The sequence below is a fragment of the Natator depressus genome, chromosome 4 (assembly GCF_965152275.1).
Source record: "Natator depressus isolate rNatDep1 chromosome 4, rNatDep2.hap1, whole genome shotgun sequence".
NCBI lineage: Eukaryota > Metazoa > Chordata > Testudines > Cheloniidae > Natator > Natator depressus.
This window is the reverse complement of record NC_134237.1, coordinates 96,856,720-96,883,430: the sequence shown is the minus strand read 5'-3', so window position 1 is coordinate 96,883,430 and position 26,711 is coordinate 96,856,720. Positions and strand designations below refer to the sequence as shown.

At 41.1% G+C, this 26,711-nt stretch overlaps 1 protein-coding gene across 2 annotated transcripts in view; it reads right to left on the bottom strand.

Annotated features, from left to right (window-relative positions):
* Positions 1-318: 318 nt before the first annotated feature.
* PDS5A (PDS5 cohesin associated factor A) overlaps positions 319-26,711 on the bottom strand; it is a 172,892-nt gene continuing 146,499 nt past the window's right edge. Inside the window, exons 27-33 of one of the 2 annotated variants that reach the window (XM_074951526.1) lie at positions 18,924-19,056; positions 18,151-18,270; positions 16,877-16,939; positions 13,956-14,101; positions 12,433-12,538; positions 7,632-7,987; positions 319-1,843 (exon numbers count right to left, since the gene is read on the bottom strand). In XM_074951526.1, coding sequence (XP_074807627.1) covers positions 1,840-1,843; positions 7,632-7,987; positions 12,433-12,538; positions 13,956-14,101; positions 16,877-16,939; positions 18,151-18,270; positions 18,924-19,056 — 928 coding nt within the window. In that variant the 3' untranslated portion in view covers positions 319-1,839. Of the gene's footprint in view, positions 1,844-2,320; positions 2,586-7,631; positions 7,988-12,432; positions 12,539-13,955; positions 14,102-16,876; positions 16,940-18,150; positions 18,271-18,923; positions 19,057-26,711 lie in introns of those variants that run through there. The other variant, XM_074951525.1, reaches the window with a different exon arrangement.

The window sequence follows — 26,711 nt, the reverse complement described above, 5'->3', positions numbered from 1 at the left end:
GGATAAATAAATGTTTAACTATTATATGACTTTTAACTTGACAATGTCCCTTTAATATAATATGTTTATAAAAATCCTTTAATGCCAGAGGTTCTCATATTGCTCTAGAAACCCTAAGATGTAGCTATTGCTCTGTGTGAACACAAACACAAAATTTTATCCATCAGTGAAGCACGGCCACTCTGGGACTAGAAAAAGATAATAGTTTAACAACATACAGCAACACTTTACCAATTTAGGACAGAAAGCATTCCTTAACCACCGCATCAATAGCAAAGAATATATTGTATACCTAGCTCTTATACAGTGTTTTTTCATCAATCTCAAAACACTTTACAAAAGAAGTAACACTATCCTCATTTTACAAATGGGGAAACCGAGGCACAGAGGTGTGAGGCGACTTGCTTGAGGTCACCCAGCAGGCCAATGGCAGAACGAGGAATAGAGCCCAGTTCTCCTGAGTTGCAGTCCACTGCTTATCCTCTAGGCAGGAAAAATGAATTTACAAAAAACAGATCAGTCTTTTCAGATGCAAATTTTCCCCTTTGACTACATACTTGCCAGCACAAAGCCTATTTACTCAACTGCAATGTTCCTGCGTACAGATACACAATAATTAGATTTAGGGGGAATGAAAAAAGGACCACCATATGACACCTAGAAGCGTTTATTTTATGCAACAAACTTAAATATGATCATGTGTACATAAAAGTGTACACTGTATCTATGCTGAACGATGCCAGGAAACATAATATTGATGCAACAGTCTTCTAAAACAAACATTAAAAATGAGCCTGGACAGGAAGACAAAATGCAAAACAGACCTTACTTCCAATCAGCACAATGCTCAAAATTGAGAGCAACCCTAACCATTTCCAACTTTCCTTACAAAGCTGCCGAAGTCCAACTATTTTTAAAAATTGACTTTTTTACATCAATAATAAAAATCTGGTGACAAACATTATAAAATCAAATGCTGGACTGTCTTTACTCCTTTAAAATTTTGAATATTCCAACAGAACTGCTGGAGTAAAAACACTTAAAAGTGATATATGTTTTTATAAAACAAACATCAATATGTACATTTATTGCAAATTATATTAAACTAAAATGGAGGAAAAATTAAAAAATGAAATGTCTACTTGCAAATCAATAATAATTTTAAGTGATTATTTTCCCATTCTGATAAAAATCAGAAAGCAACATTTATAAAATTGCCACCACATGACTTTTCATAGCAGGGAACTGAAATCTGTACATCTTATTTTTGCAGAAAAGTAGGCAGGCGGAAAGAATTATACATAAAACAGTCTCCAAAAGTAAAGCAAAGAAATATTTCTTGTGATTTTCCTCTACTCGTTTCCATTCAGTAGACATCTACTTTTTCTTGTGAAACATGGGAATAACCTGGCTCTCAGATCACAAATTTTCAATGTCAGTAAAAGAACCTCTCCTTTGACTTTCTTTTAAAAAAAAAAAATGCAGCATGAAAATTAATGGAGTAAAATACTTTTAAACTCCAGATATGCAGAAACTGGAACCAAGTGTTAAGCAATTTGCTTAATTATTGACTTTTCATAAAAAAAAGTCTCTGGGGAAATAAGTACAGATGCTTTTAGCCTCTTTCTCAAGAGTTTCTGCTTTACATTTCCATTGAGAAGGATTAATTTCATGTAAAAGGGAAGCATAGTTTTCCTTCTGTTTTCAGAGCTGAAAGCTGTGTGTTTTGAAGTAATTTCAGTTCCTGTATAGGAAATTTCAGAATCTTAGTTTTTGCAGAAGCTTGGAGCTTGCCTTTATTTGGCCTTCATTTCCTCCCTTTTCGTGTAAGCTTTCTTTTTACCTTATAGGGGAGAAAAGAAAATAAGAGTTAAATATTTGGGTAAAGAAAATTCAGTTACTTCTGAACCATTAAAGCCACCCTCACCAATGTGTACATTTAAGTTCCTACAATACGCTTGACTCTTCATTTGTGCTTTTAATCTTCCAGCGTTATATTGTATCTTCTTCTGGACTAGCTCAGCACTGGTTCAATAAGTCCACATTTCCCTACTGTGTATTTTCATGTTTTAACCAAAAGTGGTGATACAGAAACCTGAATGAAGACAGATATATGCTTTAATTTCCATAACCGACTAGCATTTTCTCTTGTTGAATCAGACTGAATTAATGCAGTAGAATGGGGAGAGTAACTTAAAACAACTGCCTTAAGAATTCAAGCCTACAAAAGACTATCACTGAACTCTTATCTAAAAGCAAGTAACCCAGCAAATACTTTTTCTGATATCCACAAATAATAGTCTAAAAAGCTAAGATTTTGTGATATGTCTCACACTCAAAGGTGATTTTTATAGAAGGAAAATGGGATTCCTTGCTTCCCTACTGCACAAACTACAATAAAATTATAAAATAGCCCTGTATGTCCCTGCTGCACCTTTAGGAAGCCTCCCTCTGCTAGCTCTGTATCCTCATTGTCTTCCTGGCTGCTCTCACAGGCTTTAAAATGATCCGTATCATTTGATGAATATCCTGGACTTGAGTCTATCTCCAACAGCGAATCTCCATCACTTCCCAGCACCTGGCTTCTGAAAAATGTTAACACTGTTTTGACATTCCTTTAGGAATCATTGAATTAATACATACTGCATGGCTTGTTTAAGTATGTAAAAAATTAAATACTACAGAATTTCAAGGAAAAGTGTAAAATACAGATTCTTTTTGACTGTATGCTAATATGACCCTTTGTGGTTTTGGGGCTATTATCTGTCACTTCAAGCAGGTGTCTCAGCCCTGGTCTATACTACGAGTTTAGGTCGAATTTAGCAGCGTTAGATCCATTTAACCCTGCACCTGTTCACATGACAAAGCCATTTTTGTCGACTTAAAGGGCTCTTAAAATTGATTTCTGTACTCCTACCCCACGAGGGGATTAGTGCTGAAATCGACATCGCTGGGTTGAATTTGGGGTAGTGTGGATGCAATTCGACAATACTGGTCTCCGGGAGCTATCCATTGTGACCACTCTGGTCAGCACTTTCAACTCAGATGCACTAGCCAGGTACAGAGGAAAAGCACTGGGAACTTTTGAATTTCATTTCCTGTTTGACCAGCGTCCCGAGCTCATCAGCACAGGTGACCATGAAGTCCCAGAATCGCAAAAGAACTCCAGCATGGACCGAACGGGAAGTACTGGATCTGATCGCTGTGTGGGGAGAGGAATCCGTGCTATCAGAACTCGGTTCCAAAAGATGAAATGCCAAAATATTTGAAAAAATCTCCAAGGGCATGAAGGACAGAGGCTATAACAGGGACCCACAGCAGTGCCAAGTGAAACTTAAGGAGCTCAGGCAAGCCTACCAAAAAAAACAGAGGCAAACAGCCGCTCTGGGTCAGACCCCCAGACAACCCGCTTCTATGATGAGCTGCATGCAATTCTATGTGGTGCTCCTACCACTACCCCACCCCTGTACGTGGACTCCTGCAAGGGGGGAGTCTCACGCAACAGGGATGAGGATTTTGTGGACGAGGAAGATGAGGATGAGGATGAAACCATTCTCCCCGACAGCCAGGAACTGTTTATCACCCTGGAGCCAATACCCTCCCAACGCAGGCTCCCGGACCTTGAAGGCAGAGAAGGCACCTCTGGTGAGTGTACCTTTGTAAATATAATACATGGTTTAAAAGCAAGCGTATTTAATGATTAATTTGCCCTGAAGACGTGAGATGCATTCACAGCCAGTACAGCTACTGGAAAAGTCTGTTAACGTGTCTGGGGATGGAGCAGAAATCTTCCAGGGACATCTCAATTAAGCTCTCCTGGAGGTACTCCCAAAGCCTTTGCAAAAGGTTTCTGGGGAGGGCAGACTTATTCTGTCCTCCATGGTAGGACATTTTACCACGCCAGGCCAGTAGCACGTAGTCTGGAATCACTGCATAACAAAGCATGGCAGTGTATGGTCCGTGCTTGCTGGCATTCAAGCAACATCCGTTCTTTATCTCTCTGTGTTATCCTCAGGAGAGTAATATCATTCATGGTCACCTGGTTGAAACAGGGGAATTTTATTAAGGGGACATTCAGAGGTGGCTGTTCCTACTGGGCTGTTTGCCTGTGGAAATCATCCCCGCTGTTAACCACACGGTGGGGGAAGGGGTGAAATGATCATCCCAGAGAATTGGGGAGGGAGGGGGGGCGACCTTGTACCGAAAGCACATGTGCTATGTAATGTTAACAGCTTGGTTCACCACGAAAGAGTCTACCCATTGTTCTCTAAAATGTGTCTTTTTAAATACTACTCTCCCTTTTTTTCCTCCCACAGCTGCAAATGTTTCAACGCTCCCCCTCTCATCTCCGTCCCAGAGGCTAGCGTAGATCAGAAGGCGAAAAAAACATGCACTAGCGATGAAATGTTCTCTGAGCTCATGCACTCCTCCCACACTGAAAGAGCTCAGCAGAATGTGTTGAGGCAAGCAATGTCAGAGTCCAGGAAAGAACAAAATGAACGTGAGGACAGGAGGGACACGCAAGAGGAAAGGTGGCAGAATCAAGTGCAGAGGTGGTGGCAGCGTGATGAGGTGGTGGCAGGATGCAATGCTGAGGCTACTGGAGGATCAAACTAATATGCTCCGGCGTATGGTTGAGCTGCAGGAAAGGCAGCAGGAGCACAGACTGCCGCTGCAGCCCCTGTGTAACCAACCACCCTCCTCCGCAAGTTCCATAGCCTCCTCACCCAGACACCCAAGAACATGGGGGGGGGGCGGCGCGGCCCTCCGGGCCCCCAACCACTTCACCCCAGAGGACTGCCCAAGCAACAGAAGGCTGGCATTCAATAAGTTTTGAAGTGCAGTGTGGCCTTGACTTTCCCTCCTCCCCTGGCAGTTATTCCCCTATTTGTGTGACAAATTAATAAAGAATGCATGAATTTGAAACAACAACTTTATTGCCTCTGCAAGCGGTGATTGAAGGGGAGAGGTCGGTTGGCTTACAGGGAAGTAGAGTGAACCAAGGAGAAACAAACAGAACTGCCACACCATAGCCTGGCCAGTCATGAAACTGGTTTTCAAAGCTTCTCTGATGCGCAGCGCGCCCTGCTGTGCTCTTCTAACCGCCCTGGTGTCTGGCTGCGCATAATCAGCAGCCAGACGATTTGCCTCAACCTCCCACCCCGCCATAAACATCTCCCCCTTACTCTTACAGATATTGTGGAGCACACAGCAAGCAGTAATAACAATGGGAATATTGGTTTCACTGAGGTCTAACTGAGTCAGTAAACTGCGCCAGCGTGCTTTTAAACATCCAAATGCACATTCTACCACCATTCTGCACTTGCTCAGCCTATAGTTGAACAGCTCCTGACTACTGTCCAAGGTAGATTTGCCCACTCCAAATTGATTCCCGACTGACCGGTAGCTGTCTGGAGTTGCAAGCTTCCAGAGGGCTAACGCCACTTGCTTGTGAACTGTGAGGGCTGCTCTCATCTTGGTATTCCTGCGCTTCAGGGCAGGGGAAAGCAAGTCACAAAGTTCCATGAAAGTGCCCTTATGCATGCAAAAGTTTCGCAGCCAAGGGAATCATCCCAGACCTGCAACACTATGCGGTCCCACCATTCTGTGCTTGTTTCCTGGGCCCAGAATTGGCATTCCACGGCACGAGCCAGCCCCATTGCCACCAGGATGTCCAAATTGCCAGGGCCTGTACTTTGAGAGAAGTCTGTGTCCATGTCCTCATCACTCTCGTCACTGCGCTGCCGTCGCCTCCTCGCCTGCTTTTGCAGGTTCTGGTTCTGAACATACTGCAGGATAATGCGTGAGGTGTTTACAATGCTCATAATTGCTGCGGTGATCTGAGTGGGCTCCATGCTTGCCGTGGTATGGCGTCTACAGGAGAGCAGAGTTGCAGCGGAAGCGGTCGCTGACGATGGATGCCAGGAGAGTAGATATTTATAGAGAACGATGAGAGGACCTGCGAGGTGGATTCATGAGAGCAGAGTTGCAGCGGAAGTGGGAGCCCATGACAGCCAACATGGAGAAATTCGCTATCGAGACAAGAGCAGGAGACCAGAGTTGCAGCGGAAGCGGTGGTTTGATGACGAAGGTTAGCAGTCCTACTGCACCATCTGCTGAAAGCAGTATGGTGTCCACACAGAAAAAAGGCGCAAAACGATTGTCTGCCGTTGCTTTCATGGAGGGAGGGGCGACTGATGACATGTACCCAAAACCACCCGCCACAATGTTTTTGCCCCATCAGGCATTGGGAACTTAACCCAGAATTCCAATGGGCGGCAGAGACTGCAGAAAAGCTACCCACAGTGCAACGCTCCAAAAGTTGATGCTAGCCACAGTACTGTGGACTCACTCCGCCGACTTATTGCGCTTAGTGGGGACGCACACAATCGACTGTATAAAAGCGCTTCCTAAAAAAATCAACTTCTATAAATTCGACCTAATTTCGTAGTGTAGACATACCCTCAGTCTTGATGTGAGATGGGAAGGCTGGGGAACATCTCATTCTGTCCCATACAGACTGAATTTAGTTGAAAACTAGAAACCACAGTCTCTGTGGGCAATCCCCTCACTTCCTAGGTTGATGCTGTCACAGACATGATTTTCTCTATTGTGATATGACATCTCATATCAATAATGATTACAATCATGCCCCTGTGATTTTTGGACTCCTTTCAAGATGCAGCCTCTTCCTTATTAAAAATTAATTTCTTGCTGTATTTTTTCACTTTTAAATTATTTTTAATCTATGATCTCTGCAAGCTCTTTAAAAAGAGCTTGCTGTGTAAATTACTAACAGACCTACTCAAATACTTATTTCAGGTTAAGTTGAGGGTTTTTTGAGCACATAACTTACTTAGCATGTTTTTGCATTTTAAAGGTTCTTACATTTAAAACATGTTTGGAAAACATAGGCATCCAAGGTTGTGCTAAGCCAATTCTTCAAATTTTTTGAATTTTTAGTTCTGGTGTATGAAGTTGTGTTTCAAATGTAAAGACCACTCAGTGAATGCATAAATCAAAGCATGTGTACAGAGAATGAAAAAGGGCTGTACCAAAGTCAAATAGCTGCTTGGTGAAGGCACAGTTTCAATTTCTGTTATCCATTTGCTTTTTTATATTTTAGACAAGTGATTGTTTCAAGAAACGACATGGATTAAACAAGCAGCAAAACCCAAATGTTTTTAAAAAAATTATTTCATTCATCAAAGATATAGTGCTTTTAACTTTGTTAGTTGATTGACCAGACCAAGGTCCTGAGTTAGAGCACATGTATATTTGCATTAGTAAATGGAGTGAAAAATCCCAACTCCAACACTCTTAGCTCTTTGACATAGTGATGCAGATGATGCCAATGGAAGCACCACATTCAAGAAATAATATTGTACAAAAAGAGGATATGGTTTCTGGTCTCATATACTATATTCAGTGCTCTGAACCTTGTTCTCATAGCATATACATTGGTTTAATCTTGAGATACCCCAAGAAAAAATATATTTCACAATGCAATGCGCTGAGCCATGATGCTGGTTATTAGTAAATGTTTTGGTTAGAGTGTTTAACCATTTGTTGAATACATTACTTCTAAAGCTCAGGATATATCTTGGAGGTAGGAAAGATGCTATTTTTACCTTTGTAGATCAATTTGTCTCTGTGCTGGTGCTGCTTTTTTTGCTATGTCTTGCTGTTTTGGTGCTTTGGCATTACCTGCCTCTAAACCCCCTGAACTCTCTTGACTGACTGCTGCCCTTTTCCTTCCCCTGCCAGATGGTTTATTTGTTTCATCATTTTTTACTGTGGTGCCCTGAGATTCAGACTTTGGTGGACGCCCTCTCCTAGGTTTGGGAGGGGCTGGTGGTCCTGATTCATCTGCTTTTTTTTCTTCTGTTTTTTGATGAATGTTTTCTGATCCAGCTGCTGCTGCCGTTCTTTTTTTTCCACGTTCAGTGCTAATGTTTCCTTGTGTAGCCTGATCAGAATGAATCTCCTAGAAAAGAAAAGAAAAGAAAAGAAAAATTCCTATTTAGCAAAAACAAGATCCCCAAAGGCCAAGCTGTAACTGTTATCAGACAAAAGCATGAATTTCTGAAGCAGATATGCAACAAATCATACAAACACCCACCCAACATGTAAGGCTTGGTTCTAGTGAAAAAACATACCAAAATGGAACTTTTTGGCATAGTTTGCTTGCAATAAATTTAATATATGAAACCTATAATGTATGATACAGTGCACTCTCTTTCAGTCTCAAAGTAATTTATTTGTATTTTGAAAGTAACTAAGATTATGGTAGGACTATAACACTCTCACTTCCCACCATGGTCCTACGAGGCATGCTCCTTCACAGTCTCTTTGCCCATCACTGGGAGATCTACTAGAGGGGCAGTAAGCAATGTCTCTGGTGAAACAAGACTTTAGTGCAGCAAAAAGGGGGTTTACTTTAGTAGATGGATTTCTGAGACCAATCTCCAGTAAAGCTGTGGTGGTAGTAGTAGTAATAAAATAAAATAAATAAAACCCCTTCCAGAACACACTCCATGACAAAAAAAAAGGTTTTGGGGAAGTGAGGAAGATGGAAACTGGGGTATGGGGGGAATCTCCCATCCGCACGTGTTTTGCCACGTTCACTAGGTACAGGGAGCAATGCGTGTGTGTATGTGGGGATAGGGGGTGTTTTTCCTCTTACATAGGGCAGGGCTGCGCAATGGACCCATGGGCAAAGGGGAGAGGTGGTAAGTGGCCATCTAATCAGTGCCCCTGGAACAGTTGCCAGCACATCTCACATGGAGGAGGAGAGAGGGGTATTCAAGGAGCATACCTAAGATGATGACTGTTAACATCATGGCTCTACCATGGCAACAGACAGAGTGAAATTATTTACATTATTTCCTGTGTACCTTGAAAACCTGTAATTATTCATATGGGTAAAAATACAAGTAGAGCTGAATGGTCCCGGTAGCTGAGGCCATTTTTATCAGACAGCTTATGAATAGAACACACAAGTCTGAACTTCAGATTAGCAAAAATATTGTGATGGTTTTGCATCTCCTTATTTATGCAGTACAAGTACAATTACAGTGCAATTCATTACTCAATACCAGAGACAAAAAGAAAAATTACTCTGATGCCACCAGAACTTAAAATGGCACCTATAACATAAAAGAACTTCATCGCCAAGTTCATAATTCTGCCACCGTCTCTTTACTTTCCACTAAGTAATACAGAACATTATATAATGTTTTTGTGAACCTGTCACATATTAATATAGCATTTTGAGTTTGCCAAGGGTTGTATACACTATTTAATCTACAAAAGCTGTAAACGTGCCATTGGTTAAAAAAAAAAGGTTGCTCATCAGGAATGTACCTTAGGTGCCTGTGAAATGACCATTATTAAAAGGCTGAACTATTGCGGTCTTAGGAAACAGACTTGGTCTATGGTTCAGCCCATCAGAAATCAGCCATTTAATTATTTTTAAATCAGACCAACCATCTGGCTGACATGGCTTCCATTTGATATTCATTTGGCATCATGAAATATCTGTTAGTCTTTACTTTGCTATAGAGCAGTGGTTTTTGACCTTTTTTCATTTGCAGATGCCCTAAAAAATTTTGAAAGGAGGTGCGGATCCCTTTGCAAATCTTAGTCTGTGGACCCCAGGTTGAAAACCATTGCTATAGAGTAATAAAACTCATAAACCCAAATATTTCCAAGGGTTTTTCAGACACATGAAAACAGTGCTAATTCCCCTGCCTCCTTTTTTTAAAGAGTGAAAAATTTAAAGGTTTTTGTTTAGCTATTTGATAAATGCCATATATAAATTTGTTAATGTGGCACCTGATCATCTCATGTAATTTAAAACACATCCATTAAAACCATTCACCATAAATTAGATGCGGTGTCTGAAACTAGGATTTCTCTCATTAGAAGTTCCATTGTTATTTTAAAAATGGCTAAACAAACTTCATGGTAAGAGTTTTTTTCTATTTTTTCCTGGTTTTTTTTTTTTTTAAATAGTCTCATATGAGGCATTTTGGTAGTGCCTGGGAAGAATTTTAATTTTCTACATTTTGGTCATAATGGTTAAACACAAGTTGTTCTTGAAAGCTCCCTAAAAATTTCTAAGTAACAATAATTATATACAATTTATATCATATAGGGAAATAATTCAGCATGATTACAAATGATTCAAAATGTAGTATCAGAAAGAAAGGGTAGAGATTAAACAGATTCTATAAAATACATGCATGGAAAAAACATATACATCTCGGGAGCTATTTTTCCCCTTAGGCAATATTTTATTCATAGTGACCGTCGAGCTAGTCACTATTTGTATAATTTTGTGTAATCCTAGTTAGTTTTCCTTAGCAGTCAAGAGCAACTTAACGAACATTTTAAGGTCAAGCAATGGGAGCGCTGGGAATGGAATTCAGGTACTCTTGGTTATAAACCTACTCTTCCCTCCTCACACTTGTGTGTGGATACAGGCTTCCTAGTATATGTTTCTGTAAAATACATTTCTTACAGGTTAGGAAGCTTTCAATTGGCGTAGATCACCTCAATTAAAAAAACAGACATGTGGACACAGGATCACAAGTGTCTTTAATAGCTAAAAAGAAAAGGAGTACTTGTGGCACCTTAGAGACTAACAAATTTATTTGAGCATAAGCTTTCGTGCCACAAGTACTCCTTTCCTTTTTGCGAATACAGACTAACACGGCTGCTACTCTGAAACCTTTAATAACTAAATTATCTTGAAGAAACAAGTTCTCACCAGGGCCAACAGCTTAGAATAAATTTGCTGTTCCCTTGAGCAAGATATCTTGGAATCACTATGAAGCAAATGAATAAGGGTTGAGATTTCCAAATCCTGGTAGGTAATTTAGCTACACAACACCCTGTGATATCAATGGGAGCAGTGTACCTAAATACCCTATAGCTCTGAAAATCTCAACCAAAATCTCAAAAAGTGGGAACATTTACTTTTTTGAACTGTCATATCTCCCATATGCCTTGTCCAATTTGTCTCAAACTTTACAGAAAAATTCCACCCTGGCAAAAACTCATGATTGTGAAATTTCAGAAAGATTGTTTCAGTTTTGGAGAAGGTGCGGGTAGGATGTAATAAATCAGGGGTGGCCAACCTGTGGCTCTGGAGTGACATGCGGCTCTTCAGAAGTTAATATGTGGCTCCTTGTATAGGCACCGACTCCGCGGTTGGAGCTACAGGCGCCAACTTTCTAGTGTGCCGGGGGGTGTTCACTGCTCAACCCCTGGCTCTGCTACAGGCCCTGCCCCCGCCCCTGAGCCTGCCATGTCCTCGCTCCTCCCCCTCCCCCCAGAGCCTCCTGCATGCCATGAAACAGCTGATTGGGAGGTGTGGGAAGGGAGGGGGAGGCGCTGATCGGCGGGGCTGCCGGTGGGCGGGAGGCGGGGAGCTAATGAGGGGCTGCTGATGTATTATTGTGGCTCTTTACATCGTTAAATTCTGACTCCTTCTCGGGCTCAGGTTGGCCACCCCTGTCATAAATGATCTTACATGATAGCATCTTCAACCTTGTCTACATAACAATTAGCCTCTTTCCACAATCTGCACTTGAAATGCCTGCTTACATCTTTACCTAAATATTTACTTAAGAGACTAGATGAATATATGTATTAAATCATAAAATTAGCACTATCCATTCCCTTCTCCATAATTACAAAAATGTAGTACTGAACTTAGATTTTTTTTTTTTAAATTGTGTTCTATGAGAGAGGTTTTTTTTCTTTAAAAAAGCTCAAGGAAATAAAATATTAAAAAAATCAAAGTTTAAATACTATTTTGGTTGTGGCACAATCTAGTAGATACAAAGAAACGTAATGCTGGGAGGAATACTCTTTACTTAACTCTTGTGCTGTTGTGCATATTCCTCTCTCCCCTCAGCAATCGCTAATTGGGTGTTATAGATTAAGCATCTTTTTAACACCCATGACACATCATTTCTAGTGATTTTATTAAACTGAGTGCAATCTCTGACCACATACTGAACAGACCAGGCAGGTCTATCAAATGTAAATAGTCAAACAAACTGGATATAACCTTAACTTAAAACAACATTAAAACTGTGAACAAACTGAAAAAAAGATGGGAAACGTGAAGGTTCCATTGTACTCCCTTTGGTATTTCATAATATAGGATGAACTCTCTTAACTAGTCCATACTGTTTGTCAATACATGCCATCTATCCATTTGTCTGAAAAAATCGTTAGTTGTTCTGAAAATGAGCTGTCTTTTTATGGGCTGACAAAAGAAATGAGATAATTACATTGAATGAGATGAGGCATCAATTCTTTCAGAGACCATCTAGGAAATGCTAGTATGTACTAAATGAATTTCTATGCCAGATTAGCTATAAAAATAGTGTTCACTTTTAAAAATATGAAATCTACCTTGTTTTTCACAGGTTCTGTCTTTGCTGGCGTGACTGAAATAATCCTCACTGGATTTTCATCATTTTCGCTGACCCCAGTTTCTGATATATCTGAACTCTGTTCCCTGTTAGACGAATTAAAAACAATCATGTATGCAACTATTTTTTTCTTCTTAAACAACGCAGACAGACAGGAGCGCAGACTAAAGTAGAAAAAAAATCACCTGCCTTCACTTTTATATTCCCCTTATCAGAATGTTTACCATACAGGCAAGTATTAACTTTCATTCAACTGTGATATCACCAGTTTGCAGGATAAGAACAAATCTATTAATCAGGACAAGGAACTTGCACACAGCTGTTCCAGGAGGGGAGATTTTTCACAAAACATACCATATTAAGACTATTCAGAGCCATTACTGTGTGTACCCCGGGACCATCCAAGCTTTGCCCCAATTGAGGGACATATTCCAAACGGATATAGAAGTGGTACTACCCTTCAATTTTATGAAACAACTGAACCTTTGGTTGTACTCAACTTTCTTTCTTTAACCATTTAGCCTATCAAGTTCATCAACTATGAAACAAGCTAAACTCAGCCTTAAAATTTCAAAGTGCAAGCTCGCTCTCTCTCTCTCTGCAGTAGATTTTTAAAAAAATCAATGGGAGTTAGGCACTTCAATACCTTTCAAAATTTGTCCCTATGTACTTTAGAAAATAAAGCATTTTCCTGTCACATATTATAAGCAACATTTATTCCTACCTTTTCATTTTAGCCTTCTATTAAACTACATATCAACTTAAATGTACTTAATCAGCAAAACTCTTTGTTTTAACTGGGACACTACAGTCATTAAAAAGTGAAGAGAAATTATAATTATTGTTTATTAAGCAACATGATTAATCTTAATTCTTTCATATTAGAAACATGTGGGCTGTAGAATCTAATTACACAACAATATTCTTGTTAGTTGTTTATTAATATATTTTCAGATGGAAAAATATTAAAAACAAGTAGCTAGAGTGTTGAATCACATGGCATCAGAATACATTTGCAATCCATCTGGATCTGAATTGTCTTTATTATAGCTAATGCACACAGTGTACACAAGAAAGAAAATTCTCTTAATTTAGTGAGCTTGATAAGTGTTGTCTCAAGGTGCTCAGATTCCATGGTGATGTACACTGTAACTAGATCAATTATATAGAGATGCCCCTATGGTTTAGTTGATTGAAAACAGGGCAGGGAGTTAGGAGAGTTAGATTCTATTCCTGTCTATGCCACTGACTTGCTGTATGATCCTGCACAGTTCACAACCTCTAAATGTGTCAATTATCCTGGCTATTTAAAAAAAAAAAGGATCACAAAGGTGCCTATAAAGAACCCTAGGCTATAGGAATAAAAAAATGCAAAGTATCATTTCCTGATTGTTCAAATTCAGCAAAGTACAATGGCATACAAACAAAACACTTATTTCCAAAACACAGGAGTGTATAGTGTTAAATGAAGTAAATAGCTGCAAACAAATAAACACCATGTACCTTGATCTGTTTCCTGCAGGAGAGCTCAACTCTGAGTTTACACTAATATTGCTTCCAGTCTCTGATCCTGTGCTTCTAATATAAGGTCTCCTTCCAGTTGCAGATAATGGTTTGTTTACTGCACCTAATACACCAGTTGGTTTTGGCTAAAATGCAGAGAGATTTATTCAAGCTTTTATTAAAGGTATACAAACAGGAATTTTAAAAACACACTAAAATTTTTTTAAAATATTGTCTATGGTACAGTGAGGATTAACTGCACAACTATTATACTAAATAATCTCTTCCACTCGCAGCAATAATTCCCATCTTAACTAGCAACATGCGATAAAAGGCATTTATGGGAGGTCTTTCCTAACACAATGGCTGCTGTCAATTGCTATGGACCATTCTGCTTGATTTTATAAAAAAATTATTATTCAGGGAACTTTGCATATCAGGCATGCAAATGGCCAATGACTGCTAATATCATACTGGGGGGCCCCAAAAAACCTTATGAAGGTGGCAGCATTCTGCAACAACTACCCAAATAAAGCAGAAGAAACTTGCAATCTGTAGAAGACTAGTTGTGGGCAAATAAATACAAACTTTCCCAACAGAAGGGTAGGATTAGGTTCGCTGTCCAAGAAAATGTGAAATCTGAACACTCTTAATTCAGCATAAGGAAAGCTAATGTAAAATGCCAGTTGCTGTACATCACGTCTTTTAGGGACTTCTGGGTGCATGGCTGGTATTTTTGGTTTCGATGGACCGGATGGTAATCTATTTGTTCGGGGTGCCTAGACAGGAAAAGGAGGTGGTACTTTTCTCTGCACTATACACTCTGTGGGAAGCTAGGGCATTTTCTTTATAGCATGGTTGGCACAAAGCTGCTTCTCCAGTGAGTTTTCAGGTTTCCTTCTAGACCACGTTAAATAAAAATATTCTCTCCATACTGCTGTGGAGCTGGGGGTTCATTTAACATGAAGCCAAGCAGGAAAACCATGTCACAGATGCTGAGCAGCCATCTGGCCAGCAGAACTGTAGCCTCTTGTGGCAGGGAGGCAAGTAAACTATTAGGAGGCAAGCAGGGCAAAGCCAAAAGACAGGATGTTTATTTTTATACTGCGTGCATACATGGCCGGTGGCTGAGACCAGGAGATAGGGTATAATGCAGGGGTGGGCAAACTTTTTGGCCAGAGGGCCACATCGGGGTGTGAAACTGTACGGAGGGCCGGGTAGGGAAGGCTGTGCCTCCCCGAACAGCCTGGCCCCCTCCCACTTCCCACCCCCTGACCACCCCCCTCCAAATCTCCCCCCACCCAACCCCCCCCCCCCCGCTCCTTGTCGCCGGCCACCCCCTCCCGGTACCCCCATCCCTATCCACCCCCCATCTAACCCCACCTCCCTCCCCACCCCCTGACTGCCCCCCACAGAACCTCTGCCCTATCCAACCACCCCCTGTTCCCCGTCCCCTGACCACCACCCCCTACCCCCCCAGAACCTCCACCCCATCCAACCGCCCCCTGTCCCCTGACTGCCCCCCGGGACTCCCTACTCCTTATCCAACCCCCCGGCCCTGGCCCCCTTAACATGCCGCTCAGAGCAGCATGTCTGGGAGCTGCGCCGCCCGGAGCCAGACACGCTGCTGCGCTGCATGAGTGCACAGCCCCGCCGCCCAGGCAGGTGGAGGAGGGGGAATAGCAGGGGAGGGGCTAGCCTCCCAGGCCAGGAGCTCAGGGGCCGGGCAGGACGGTTCCGCGGGCCGAACGTGGCCCGCGGGCCGTAGTTTGCCAACCTCTGGTATAATGGCATGATAACATGCTAATGTCCTGCATAAAAATAGCCTGTTACTAAGCACATGGACCGGTAGTTACACTGCCCTGGAACAAGTAGTGCACTAAGTTTACTTGAAAGTTAGAGTTATGTGTTTTATCATAAAAACAATATACCACTTATGTACTGTCTGAAATTTGAACTGAGAGAAAGTGAAATAAATGTTTACTTAAACATTAAAACGTTAGGGCACTGAATAAATGTTAATTTTTTCAGATGTTTGGTACAATAGTAATAGTTAAATAACTTAAGCAACAGAAAATAAACCAGGCCTGCTATTGTGTTTAGAGCTGCATTAGTGAGAAAAATATGTCCCGTATTTAGCAAGAGTTGCTAGCTACAATAATGTTTCCAGAAGATTCAATTAGATGAATGACTACTATCAAAGAATCGAAGGGCTCAGTTTAAACAATCAGTGAAAATGTGTTTCAAATATTAACATTTCAGTAATCAAATTTGAAAACTATTTAAGCTATAAATGTAAGCAGTATTTCATAACTCCATCATGTACACAAATACTATAAAACTATTGCTTCTGACTCTAAGCAAAATTTACAGTAAATTATGTAGTACTATTTAGTTACATGGAAGAGAGTATGTAAAGGAGCAAATGCAAATGAAGCGTAAATGAGAAATGTGTGAACTATGCTGTTCTTAAGATCTTTACATTTTACAAGGTGACAAAATCAAGGCCTCCAAAACTAGTAAATGCCAGAATTAAGCATTTTCAACCTTGCTTCTGCACCTTTGTACGTACAAATTATGAGGCATCCTGTAATTATATGATAAATTACTATTTTTCCCTTCACAGATTTTTGTCAGTGCACAGGATGGACAATGCAAGGACAGTAAGCACTGTCCCCTGCTCCCCTCTGAAAATAGTGTCAAATTAAAGGCATTTGTTGAGCCTTCTAGTAAAAGCAATTTACAATTCTCGCACCTATGTATAACTATTAATAATTAAAGTAGCAAACAAACTTGGTAATACACTTTTTGAACTGCTGTACTGAGTCTTATAGTGATTTCTCTGAAAATGAAAAACTAGAATGCCTATTAATCGCTATATATCATGTGCAAAGTCATTACAATTAATTAACATACAGTACCTTTCCTGTTAAAAGAAGAACCCTTGTCTCTTCTGTAATATAATTCCTGTCATTACAGAAGTCCTGCGTGAAAAAAGGAAAGTAATTAGATCTGCATTTGTCTTCTCTATTTTAATGTTTTATTTTTATGTCAGTGTGAAAGATTTATTTTGTCACGTAAGCTGTTATCATCAAACCGTCTTGAGGCCTTTCCAATTTTCAGAAACTACACTTAAGAGTTTATATAGCTTCCTAGTGACAAATTTAATCTAATAAAGCACAACAAAATTTTATTCAGAACTGCACAGTTTGTATTCAGCAGTCACGCACTTCAATTCCAGATTTCCAATTTTTTCTATTAACTTGAAGGTAAGCAAAAGTGATTTCCCTGTTGTATTTGTTGTGTCTAGCTGTATTATTTGTTTTGGAAGACCAAAGAGAAGTGGTTTTTATAAACTGAAAGTTGTAATCTTATTTCATTTTGATTTTTAATATATAGGTATCAACCTAGTCAATCATAATGCAAATCAATCTGTCTACATGCTCACTTGGCCTGCATCACTATAGTATTTGATACTGCATAATGATGCAAGTAAACTACCAAGTTACATCATTTAACCCTTGAAATATCAGCCTCTGGAAGGGTTCTCTGTTTATGATACTGGAAATTTTGAGATGTATTCTCTTGCACAACCAGAAATTAAAATCTATCCTGTAGAATTCATTTGGCTCTACTTTAGCAATTTATGTCCTGATTATGGTAGTGTGATACAGGGTTCTACTGGTGACAATGAGGTTGCCCAAGGAAATCTTAAATCCCAAGAGGCTAAAGATTATATTAAAAGGACTTTTAAAAAAAAAAAAAGTAAATGCACTACGCCAAACAATTATCAGAATTAAATATATGTAAGATGTTTTAAAATTTAATCACCAATCTATCTGTTTCCTCTCTATACTTTTCTGCCAACTTTGCATTCCATTTCTTTCTCTTTGTGTTTTGGCTTTTTCATTTCTCCCTCCCAGCAGGTGCACAACTCCTTAATGCAATGTCCTGTCAATGTCAGTTAAAGCATCAGTATTTTAAATAACTATCACCTGCTAACAAACAACTTTAGCTGCATCTGCTCAAGATGCACAGATGGCTTAGCATACAATTTGTGCTATATAACTGGATACTTCTTATAATAAATACAAGTTTTCTCCCAACTCCGTATTTTAAATTATGATATAGCCTTGAAAGTTAAGTCACAAAGTATTTGTATTACTCCTCCCGGAAAATGAATTAACAAAATTACCTTTTCAGGTTGCGTAAAAAATTTGGTGGGCAATACAGGGTCCTTTGGTGAATCTGCATTACATAAAGCACTCTTGCTGTTGATTACACACAGTGCTACATCACATACTGTATAGAGTTTCTGAGGGAAAAAAAGGGAAACAGTGCTTTAGATATTATTTATAATTTTCATAACAGTAGCAAGAATGTACTCTTAAAATGTATAATCAATGAGCAAAAATAATTCTGTATCAACTATTAAGAACATATTTTACACTTAAAGAATTAACAGCATACTTTGCTCCTCATCACACCTTGCCCCTCTCTGTAGTTCCCAGTTTATTTTCTATACAATACTCCTGAATAATGAAAAATACCTTAGATGTATAAATGCACATCTGATGGCTGTTGCTCACTCGAACACACCAACCAGTTTCTTACTCCAACAGTAGACATCATAGTAGTTATACATATTACATTATTTTCCCAAAGAGAAGAAACTGTCTAACATCTACATGCAACTAAAAGTTCAGGGCTGCAGTGAAAATTAACACTAAATAGCAGACAATATTTAACAAATGCAATTTATTCAACCTAGCTGCTAAAAGCAACAGTTTTTTTTTTTAAAGCTGGAGATAAGTAACGTGTACATTGTTTACAACTAATGTTCTCTCTAGAGGACAGTAAACATTTCTGGTTTTGTGCTTTCTAACATCTTATGTATCTTGTTGTACATCTGATTGCAAAACCCTTCTGTTCTCAACCACCACTCCTCAAGTGAATCATATTTCTTACTTCATTGGCCTTAGGCTCATCAGGAGACTGAGCATCCCGGGTAAGCTTGATGCTTTCTGCCATCTTTTTCATGAAGGCATGGCTGTTGTTCTCATTCTTTGTCATTAAAACTTCAAGCATGAACCACAGGCACCTAATGAAACACAAGTAACTAAATATCATGTTTGATATTGTGATCTCCATGTGTGGAGCAGGAATAGCAACATCTTTAAAAACGTTATTCTATTAGCTCTATCAGCTATAACAGCAGTCTTGAGAGACTGTGGTCAAATCGTATATATAAGTCAAATCTTATGTGTGTGTGTAGCACAGGGGTATTTCAGTATAGTTTCAAGTAAACTTGACATTTTAAAATCTGTAAATTGCATATATGTTTTAAATTCTCTGTGTGGTTCATGCTTGAATTTACAGGTCTTTTAACACCACCAACCCAGTTTAGAACATACATATATATATATATATATATATACATATATATATATACACACACACATATATATATATGTGTGTGTGTGTATATATATATATTATATGCAATTTACAGGTCTTAATATGTCAAGTTAACTTGAAACTACACTGAAATACCTGTGCCACACAATTAACTAACTATTCTGGATTGATTTTAATGGGCTTAGGATCAAGCCCTGAGTGACCTCTATATTAAACAAGAACGAAAATTTAATTTTATGGTAATTGTTTGGGTGGAAAAGACTCAATCAAGGTCTGTATAAAAAGTCCAACTCATTCACTTTCTCCTCTCTTAGTTCACTTCCATGAGCTAACCTCACAAAATAAAAAAATATCAGAGGAAATGAAGGGAAGAAAGAAGATGGAACACTGACAATTTCTCCTTGTTGTATATATCCTTTTATCAGTATCAGGAAAAGAAAGGATATTTAACAGAGAGGTGACGTAACAAGCAAACCAGGGGCACTGGAACTAGCGGTGCTGAAGGTCTGGCAGCAACTTGGCTTGAAGTAGTAATAGCAATCAAATATATGGTTTCCATCATATTCAGGGTTTACAGTTCTATTCAATGGTTTCAGAGTAGCAGCCGTGTTAGTCTGTATTCGCAAAGAGAAAAGGAGTACTTGTGGCACCTTAGAGACTAACCAATTTATTTGAGCATAAGCTTTCGTGAGCTACAGCTCACTTCACTGGATGCATTCAGTCATGTTTTTCAGCACTCTGACTCTAAAAATTGTTCTACCACTCCTGAAGAAGCTTCCCATAATGGAGACAGATACCAAGACAGATGTCTCACATTTTGGTTGAATCCAGCTGCCTGTTCCATTGTACCACAAACATAGGCAATATTCCACAAATGTGAGAGAGAGACACTCCCCCACAAAGTACCCTAGGGCAAAGCGCACTGATCTGATAGCCAAGAAGCCTTTCACAAGCCTTATTATTGAACAATGCTTCTTACTCCTACACTAGAAGGCAGGCGAGTATCAATGCCTCTCTCAGCAATTTAAAAACAAGTTAACTGAGGGGCTGCACAAGGTAACATCCGGAAAGGATGAAAATAGAACCTAGGTTTACAATATGGTAGACCCAAGTCTCAGCCACTTTGCCTTTCAGAATAAACAACCCAAATTAGAGTGTTTGCCTATCTAGCTGGTAACCTCTGCATTAGCCACTATCCAACACTCCTCTCCCACAGCCATGACTAGAACCCAGAATTCCTGATCCCAGCATTCTGTTGCTGTCTACCAAATAGTTGTGTAATCACTGAATAAATGTGTGTGGCATCCCCCTTTAGCACTTCGTCCACAGAAAATATCAGGATTACTTCTGTAGCTCAAATAGTAGAAGTCTGAAGGTCCATGGTTCAAATCTTGGTCACGACTCAGACAGGAGGGGAGAGAGTGCCATGCAGCGGCACTGGGATCCCATGGGTCCCGCAGGACCCGCTGAGACAACAGCGGGACCGGATCAAATGTACTTTGTTGCAGGAGAGTTTGGTGGGCAAAAAAACCAGACTGCAATAATCTGCAGGAAAACATAATCTTTAAAGGTTTTAATATTTAAAGGTCTTAAAATTATTTAAATCTTTAAAGGTTTTAATATTTAAATTTAAGTGAGGGATATAAAGAGATTTGATGTCTATTATAACAGGAATTAAAGTATTTTTTACATGGTTTAAGCAAGATTTGTTTTATTCTTTCAGTGGTAAACATTTTGTCTGAATTCCATTTATAATAAATTAATCAACAATTTTTTTGTAGCACGGGAGAATGTGTCTCTCTTGCGGGTTCTAAGGTTTTTGCAGGTGGGAGCGGCATAAAAATGCAAGAAACAATGCAGGAGCAGGTGGCAGTGGAAGTGGGTATTGCAGGGCAGGACAGGAGCGGGATTAAAAAAATAGTCCTGTGCAGGGCTCTATTTTATGGTTGCACATGATGGAATTTATTTTTTTTGTTTTCTTTTTTAAAAACTGGTTTATTTAATTCACACAGTGAGAAAACAGCCTTAAAACCAGGTTTTATAGTTAACACACATAATTTGTCAATTATGGCACAAAGGGCAACAAAACATAGGAGCTGGATGCTGTCATTTGTCACACACTGGCAGCTCTGAAAGTTGCGAGATCTGACCAAGAAAACTGGATGCAGTTGTAATAAGGCTCAATATTACTTCTCTGGGAAAGAAATATGAGGGAGACCAAGAAGGGCAACATTTGCTAGCTGCTGCTTTAATCCCATAAAACTGGGAAAGGAGGTTTACTCTTGTAGAAAAACTAACACCGCGACTAGACAAACAGTCTGCCTGAATGTCGGATTTCCAAATTCTTAGGAACCCTAATCTTCCTGGTTGAGGATATAAATATTGAAAACTGCAAAGTGCCGAACGTGAAGAATGCTTCCTTCAGAAGTTCAAAGGAAGAGAAATGAGTATCCCATAAGAACATTTAAATAATAAACTGCCACTCAATTGAGATAAAATATCTGTTATGTTTGGCAGATTCAATTAAATAGACGTGCTAGCCTATCTCACATCCTTCCATTATTCACAAAGACTAAAATGGATGAAGGCTGGATCCTTAAACTGCTCTTATCAAGTACCTCTGAAACACAGTATTGTCAGTTAAAGATTCTCAAAAGAGTGCACAGCTATTAAGAACACATTTGATTTTGATTGCTTCCTCTATCATCAACTTATGGTGTATGCAGGCCCTCGTCTACAACTTCGTAAATAGGTGATCATGCACAAATAGTCAAACTTCAAACTAAGTCAAATATATAAACACAAAATGTGCTCTTCCTTGAAAAAAAAAAACAGATTTTTAGCAGGATCTCAGGTCTGCAAATTATGGTTATGTGGGTCAGAGTGGAATGAATGTGGTTTATCCCTTTCCTACCTTAATGCCTTTAGATTCCTTGGAAAATATGTGCTCAAAGGGAAAAGACAACTGTCTCAGATGTCAGAGTACCATATTACCTCACCCATCTTGTGTCTCTAATATCCTGCGACCAACATGGCTACACCATCACTGCATATCTCTGAGGAGCATCCTAGAGTCTATCTATCAGAATGTATGTCAACTCAATATAGTTGAATATCTAGCTAATCACAGATTTTCTTTACACTGTTGTATTTAGGGCACTTGCAACCAGGTTGGAGTCAATCAATTGAAAAGAATGCCAGCCTGCTTCTGTAAGTTAGCAGAAATCTATGAGAATACCTTAGGATGGACTCTAAGCAGAGTTTCCTAGGAGTATTGTTGATTTTTATTTTTAGAGAAAAGGGTTTTTGGATTTATCTCAGGAGACTTTTCAGCAATATATTCCTGTCAGATGCCTGAATGGAACATTCCTTGCTCCATACAAGGAGAGCTTACTTACTATGTAAAGTAACTGGAGTTCTTAAACATGTTTGTCCCTATGGGTGCTCCACTTCAGGTGAGTGAGTGTCCCAGGGGCCTTTGATTGGAGACTTTTGATAGAAGTCTCTGTTCGGTTTATATATGCACCCAAGGGCCTATAGGGCTGTGACAAGCGAATTGCCCTCACTTCCTTCCCTACCACAAAGAAGAAGTAGGAAAGGAGAGCATGTAGCGATGCACCCATAGGGACAAACATACTGAAGAACTCCAATTACTGTACAAGATGAGTAACCTCTGCTCCTCCTTTAAATAATGTCCTTATGAATGCTCCACTTCAGGTGAGTCCTCAGCAGTTCTTTTAGAAGGAAATGGATGCTTTGGAGCATGGTCTAAGACCAGTGGTAGTCAACAGGCGGACTGCAGGCCAAATCCAGACCATCAGACGCTTTTCAGTGGACCGCATGGGCTGAAGCTAAGTTGGGGCTGGAGCTGTGCCTGTTCCACAGCACAGGGCCCCCCCCCCCAGCAGTGGGCTGGGCTGCGAGGTGCAGTCGTGTCCCCAGGTGGCTGCTCATGCAGTTGCAGCCGCATTGGGATCAGTGCAGGGATGGAGAGGGGGCAAGCAGCGATGTCGGGGCGCGGGGGGATCTCTCCCCCCCCCCCCCCCCCGCAGGCAGCCTAATGTGTCTTCACTACGCCCTGGCCCTCCAATCAGGCAGCAATGAGGTGTCACGTGCTCATGCTGCAGCCCAATCAGAGGGCAGTGCTGTCTGGGCCCTAATTCAAATTCTTCTGTGCCTTCCCTGGAGACAGAGGGGCTGGCAGGGTCATGGAGCTGCAACTTGTGGGCCCCGGGCCCTACTGGGGAACCCGGCTGGCAAGAGCCTGATGAGGTTCTGCAGAATCTGCTTGTGCCAGGGCACCAAGCACAGCATGCCCTGCCCCCTCCCCCTGGCCTTGTGCCCCCCACCCAAGCTGTCCCTGGAGCCTCTCCCCTGGCCTTGTGTCCTCCCCACCCGATGTCCTTTGGGCCAAACCCCAGAGCCCTTTCCAGCTGCCCCCCAAACCAGCCTATTTCTCCCTCCCCACTCCGCCTCCAGCCACCTACTTCATAGAATATCAGGGTTGGAAGGGACCTCAGGAGGTCATCTAGTCCAACCCCCTGCTCAAAGCAGGACCAATCCCCAACTAAATCATCCCAGCCAGGGCTTTGTCAAGCCTGACCTTAAAAACTTCAAAGGAAGGAGATTCCACTACCTCCCTAGGTAACGCATTCCAGTGCTTCACCACCCTCCTAGTGACTTCTAACACATCCCGGCTAATATTCCCTCTAATTTTTTCCATCCATGTGTGGAATAAATTTTGTTATGTGCACCAAGGTATGTACCTATGTGCACCACCAATAGAAACAAAAAGCTTAGATATAATATTTTTTTTTTTAAAAGTTACCATAGGAATAATTACTCCAGCCAGGACAGGTTTGGTATTTTAGAACTCACTACTCAAAGAATTAAATGTAAGTGTAAGAGAAATAAACGTTATGAAATGCATAGACCAGTCAAAACAGTAAAATAACACTTTGAAAGAATAAAATTATAGAGAATATATGTGCATTGCAGGAAGTACCAGGAAGTACCAACAACAACAATACAAGTGGGAGGTGAGTGGGAAAGAGACAGAGTGTGTGTGTGTGAGTGAGAGAGACACTCTTAGACTCTGTGTGTGTGTGTGACACAGAGTATGTGTGACAGAGTGCTGGCTGCTGGGGAAAGCTGTGCGCTGTCTCTTTAAGACATTCACTAAAAGCTCTCCTGCTCTGTCCTGAGCCCTGTTGTCTCCCCTCCCCTGTTTTGTGGAGACAGGGTACATGGGCGGGCAGAGAGAGAGAGAGAGAGAGAGAGAGACACTGTGTGAGCTAGCTGCTGGGGAAATCTCATAAACAGTGCACTGTCTCTTTAAGTAAGGCACACAGACACTCACCATTCAGAAGCTCCAAGTCCTCCTGAGCCAGGCTGTCCCCTCTGCCCTGCTCTGCGGAGATCAGGTATGGGGGCAGGGGGACACCCTGACATCTCCTCCCTCCCCCGCCAGCGCCCACTACCCCCCTGCTCTGCACAGCCAGCAGGAGGGTCCTGGGAGCAGCTGCAGGAAGGAGCAACATGGGGGGAGGGGCACCTGACCACATGCTGCCCGCTATGCTCATGGGCACTTAAATCTCTCCTGCCCAGCTGCCCAAGCACGGCCTTCTCCCATCTCCCCAGGGATGCTAACTAGAGTATCCTTGGCCCCTCCCCCTACCTGGAGCCTCCTTCCTGCCACTCTCCTTTCCCAGCCCCCAAAGGGGCATTGCACCGCTAGCTGGATCATAATTCAATAGCTTCACCTCCTGGCTCCGAGCTCTAAAGTACTCACACACACTCACACTGTGCTTTGGTGCCCAGATCCCAGCCCATACCCACTCCTCTTCTCCCCCACCCCATCTCTGCTACCTGGCTCAATTAGGGGCACAGAGAAATGTTTGGGAGTGGAGAGAGAGTGGTAACACCAGGTGGCTCAGGCCAGCTCCGTATGGCCTGTTTTCAATTTAGGGAAATAAGTTCACTCTACTCTCCAGGTAGGGAACTGGCAGGCAATTGGGGAGCTTGGGGGACAATTGAGGGGTTAGGGAAGGACAGCTGGGTGTGGGTCTGGACCTTGATTATACCTTGACAAAAAATAATTACTACCCCGGTCTAAGACCATCAGCAGGACAGCAGTCCCAAAGGCAGCATCTGCCTGAGATGCCTGCACTAAGGCACAGTGCTTTGAGTAAGTATGGATGGAAGCACAAGTGGCAGCTTTGCAGATTTCTGCATCAGGTACATCTTTCAGTAGGGCCACAGAGGTAGACAGATCTGGTGGAACAGGATATACCTTTAAGACAATGCTGACCATCAGCAGCTTTGTAGCAGGAGAGAATACAACCTGAAATCCATTTGGAGAGTCTTTGGGTGGACACCAGAACCCCTTTATCTCTGTCTGTGAAAGAAACAGAATCTGGGAGAGGCCCTAAAATTCTGACCAACTCAAAGGTCTCCTAACAATCTCCTAACATCCAAGATATGAAGAGCAGCTTCCTACCTAGACAGATGGTTTAGGATGTAGGACTAGCAGATGAAGTATCTAATTGATAGGAAAATCTGAGGTCAACTTTGGTAAAAATTGGGGGTGTGGTCAGAGAGATGCCCTTATCTTTAAAAAACCGAGAAGGATCAGCCTTCAAAGCCCCTACCTCAAAGATTCTATAAGTGGAGGTGAGAGCAATTGTCAGGCATAATTGTAAAACAGTGCGCCTGACCAACAGCTTAAAGGGAGGTGTCCTCAGAAAGTTGAGGCCAAGTTCAAATCCCATGCTGGGGTGGGCTCCCTGATAGGCAGAAAAAGGTTAGATAATCCTTTGATGAACGTAGAAGTTGTAGGATAAGCTAAGCCCAAGAACCCTTCCACAGGGGGAATGGAACACCATGACAGCTGTCAGGTGAACTTTAATAGAGTTCAGAGAGACCTGTGATCTTCAAACTGAAAAGATACTCTAGAATCTCAAAGAGGGGAGAGTCGACAAGAAACAGGTGTTGCTGGGTACCCTAGTCGTAGAATCTCTTCCATTTTGTAGCTAAGTCTTCCTACTTGATTCTTTTGTGCTATTCAACAGTACCTTCTGAATCTCTCTACAGCAACAGATGCTGTACCTTGAGAGCCAACCAGGAACAAAGCCTTGAGTCACAGAATGCTGAGACTAGAGTGAAGAACATTTCCAGAGTCTTGAGTGAGAAGGTCAGGTGTTAATGGAAGACTGATGGTAGGGTGAGATGAGAGACAAATTAGATTTGGGAATCATACCTGTCTTGGCCAAGTTGGTGTAAATAAAATGACTTTGGCTTTGTCCTGCTTGATATTGTTTAAGACTCTGTGGATGAGAT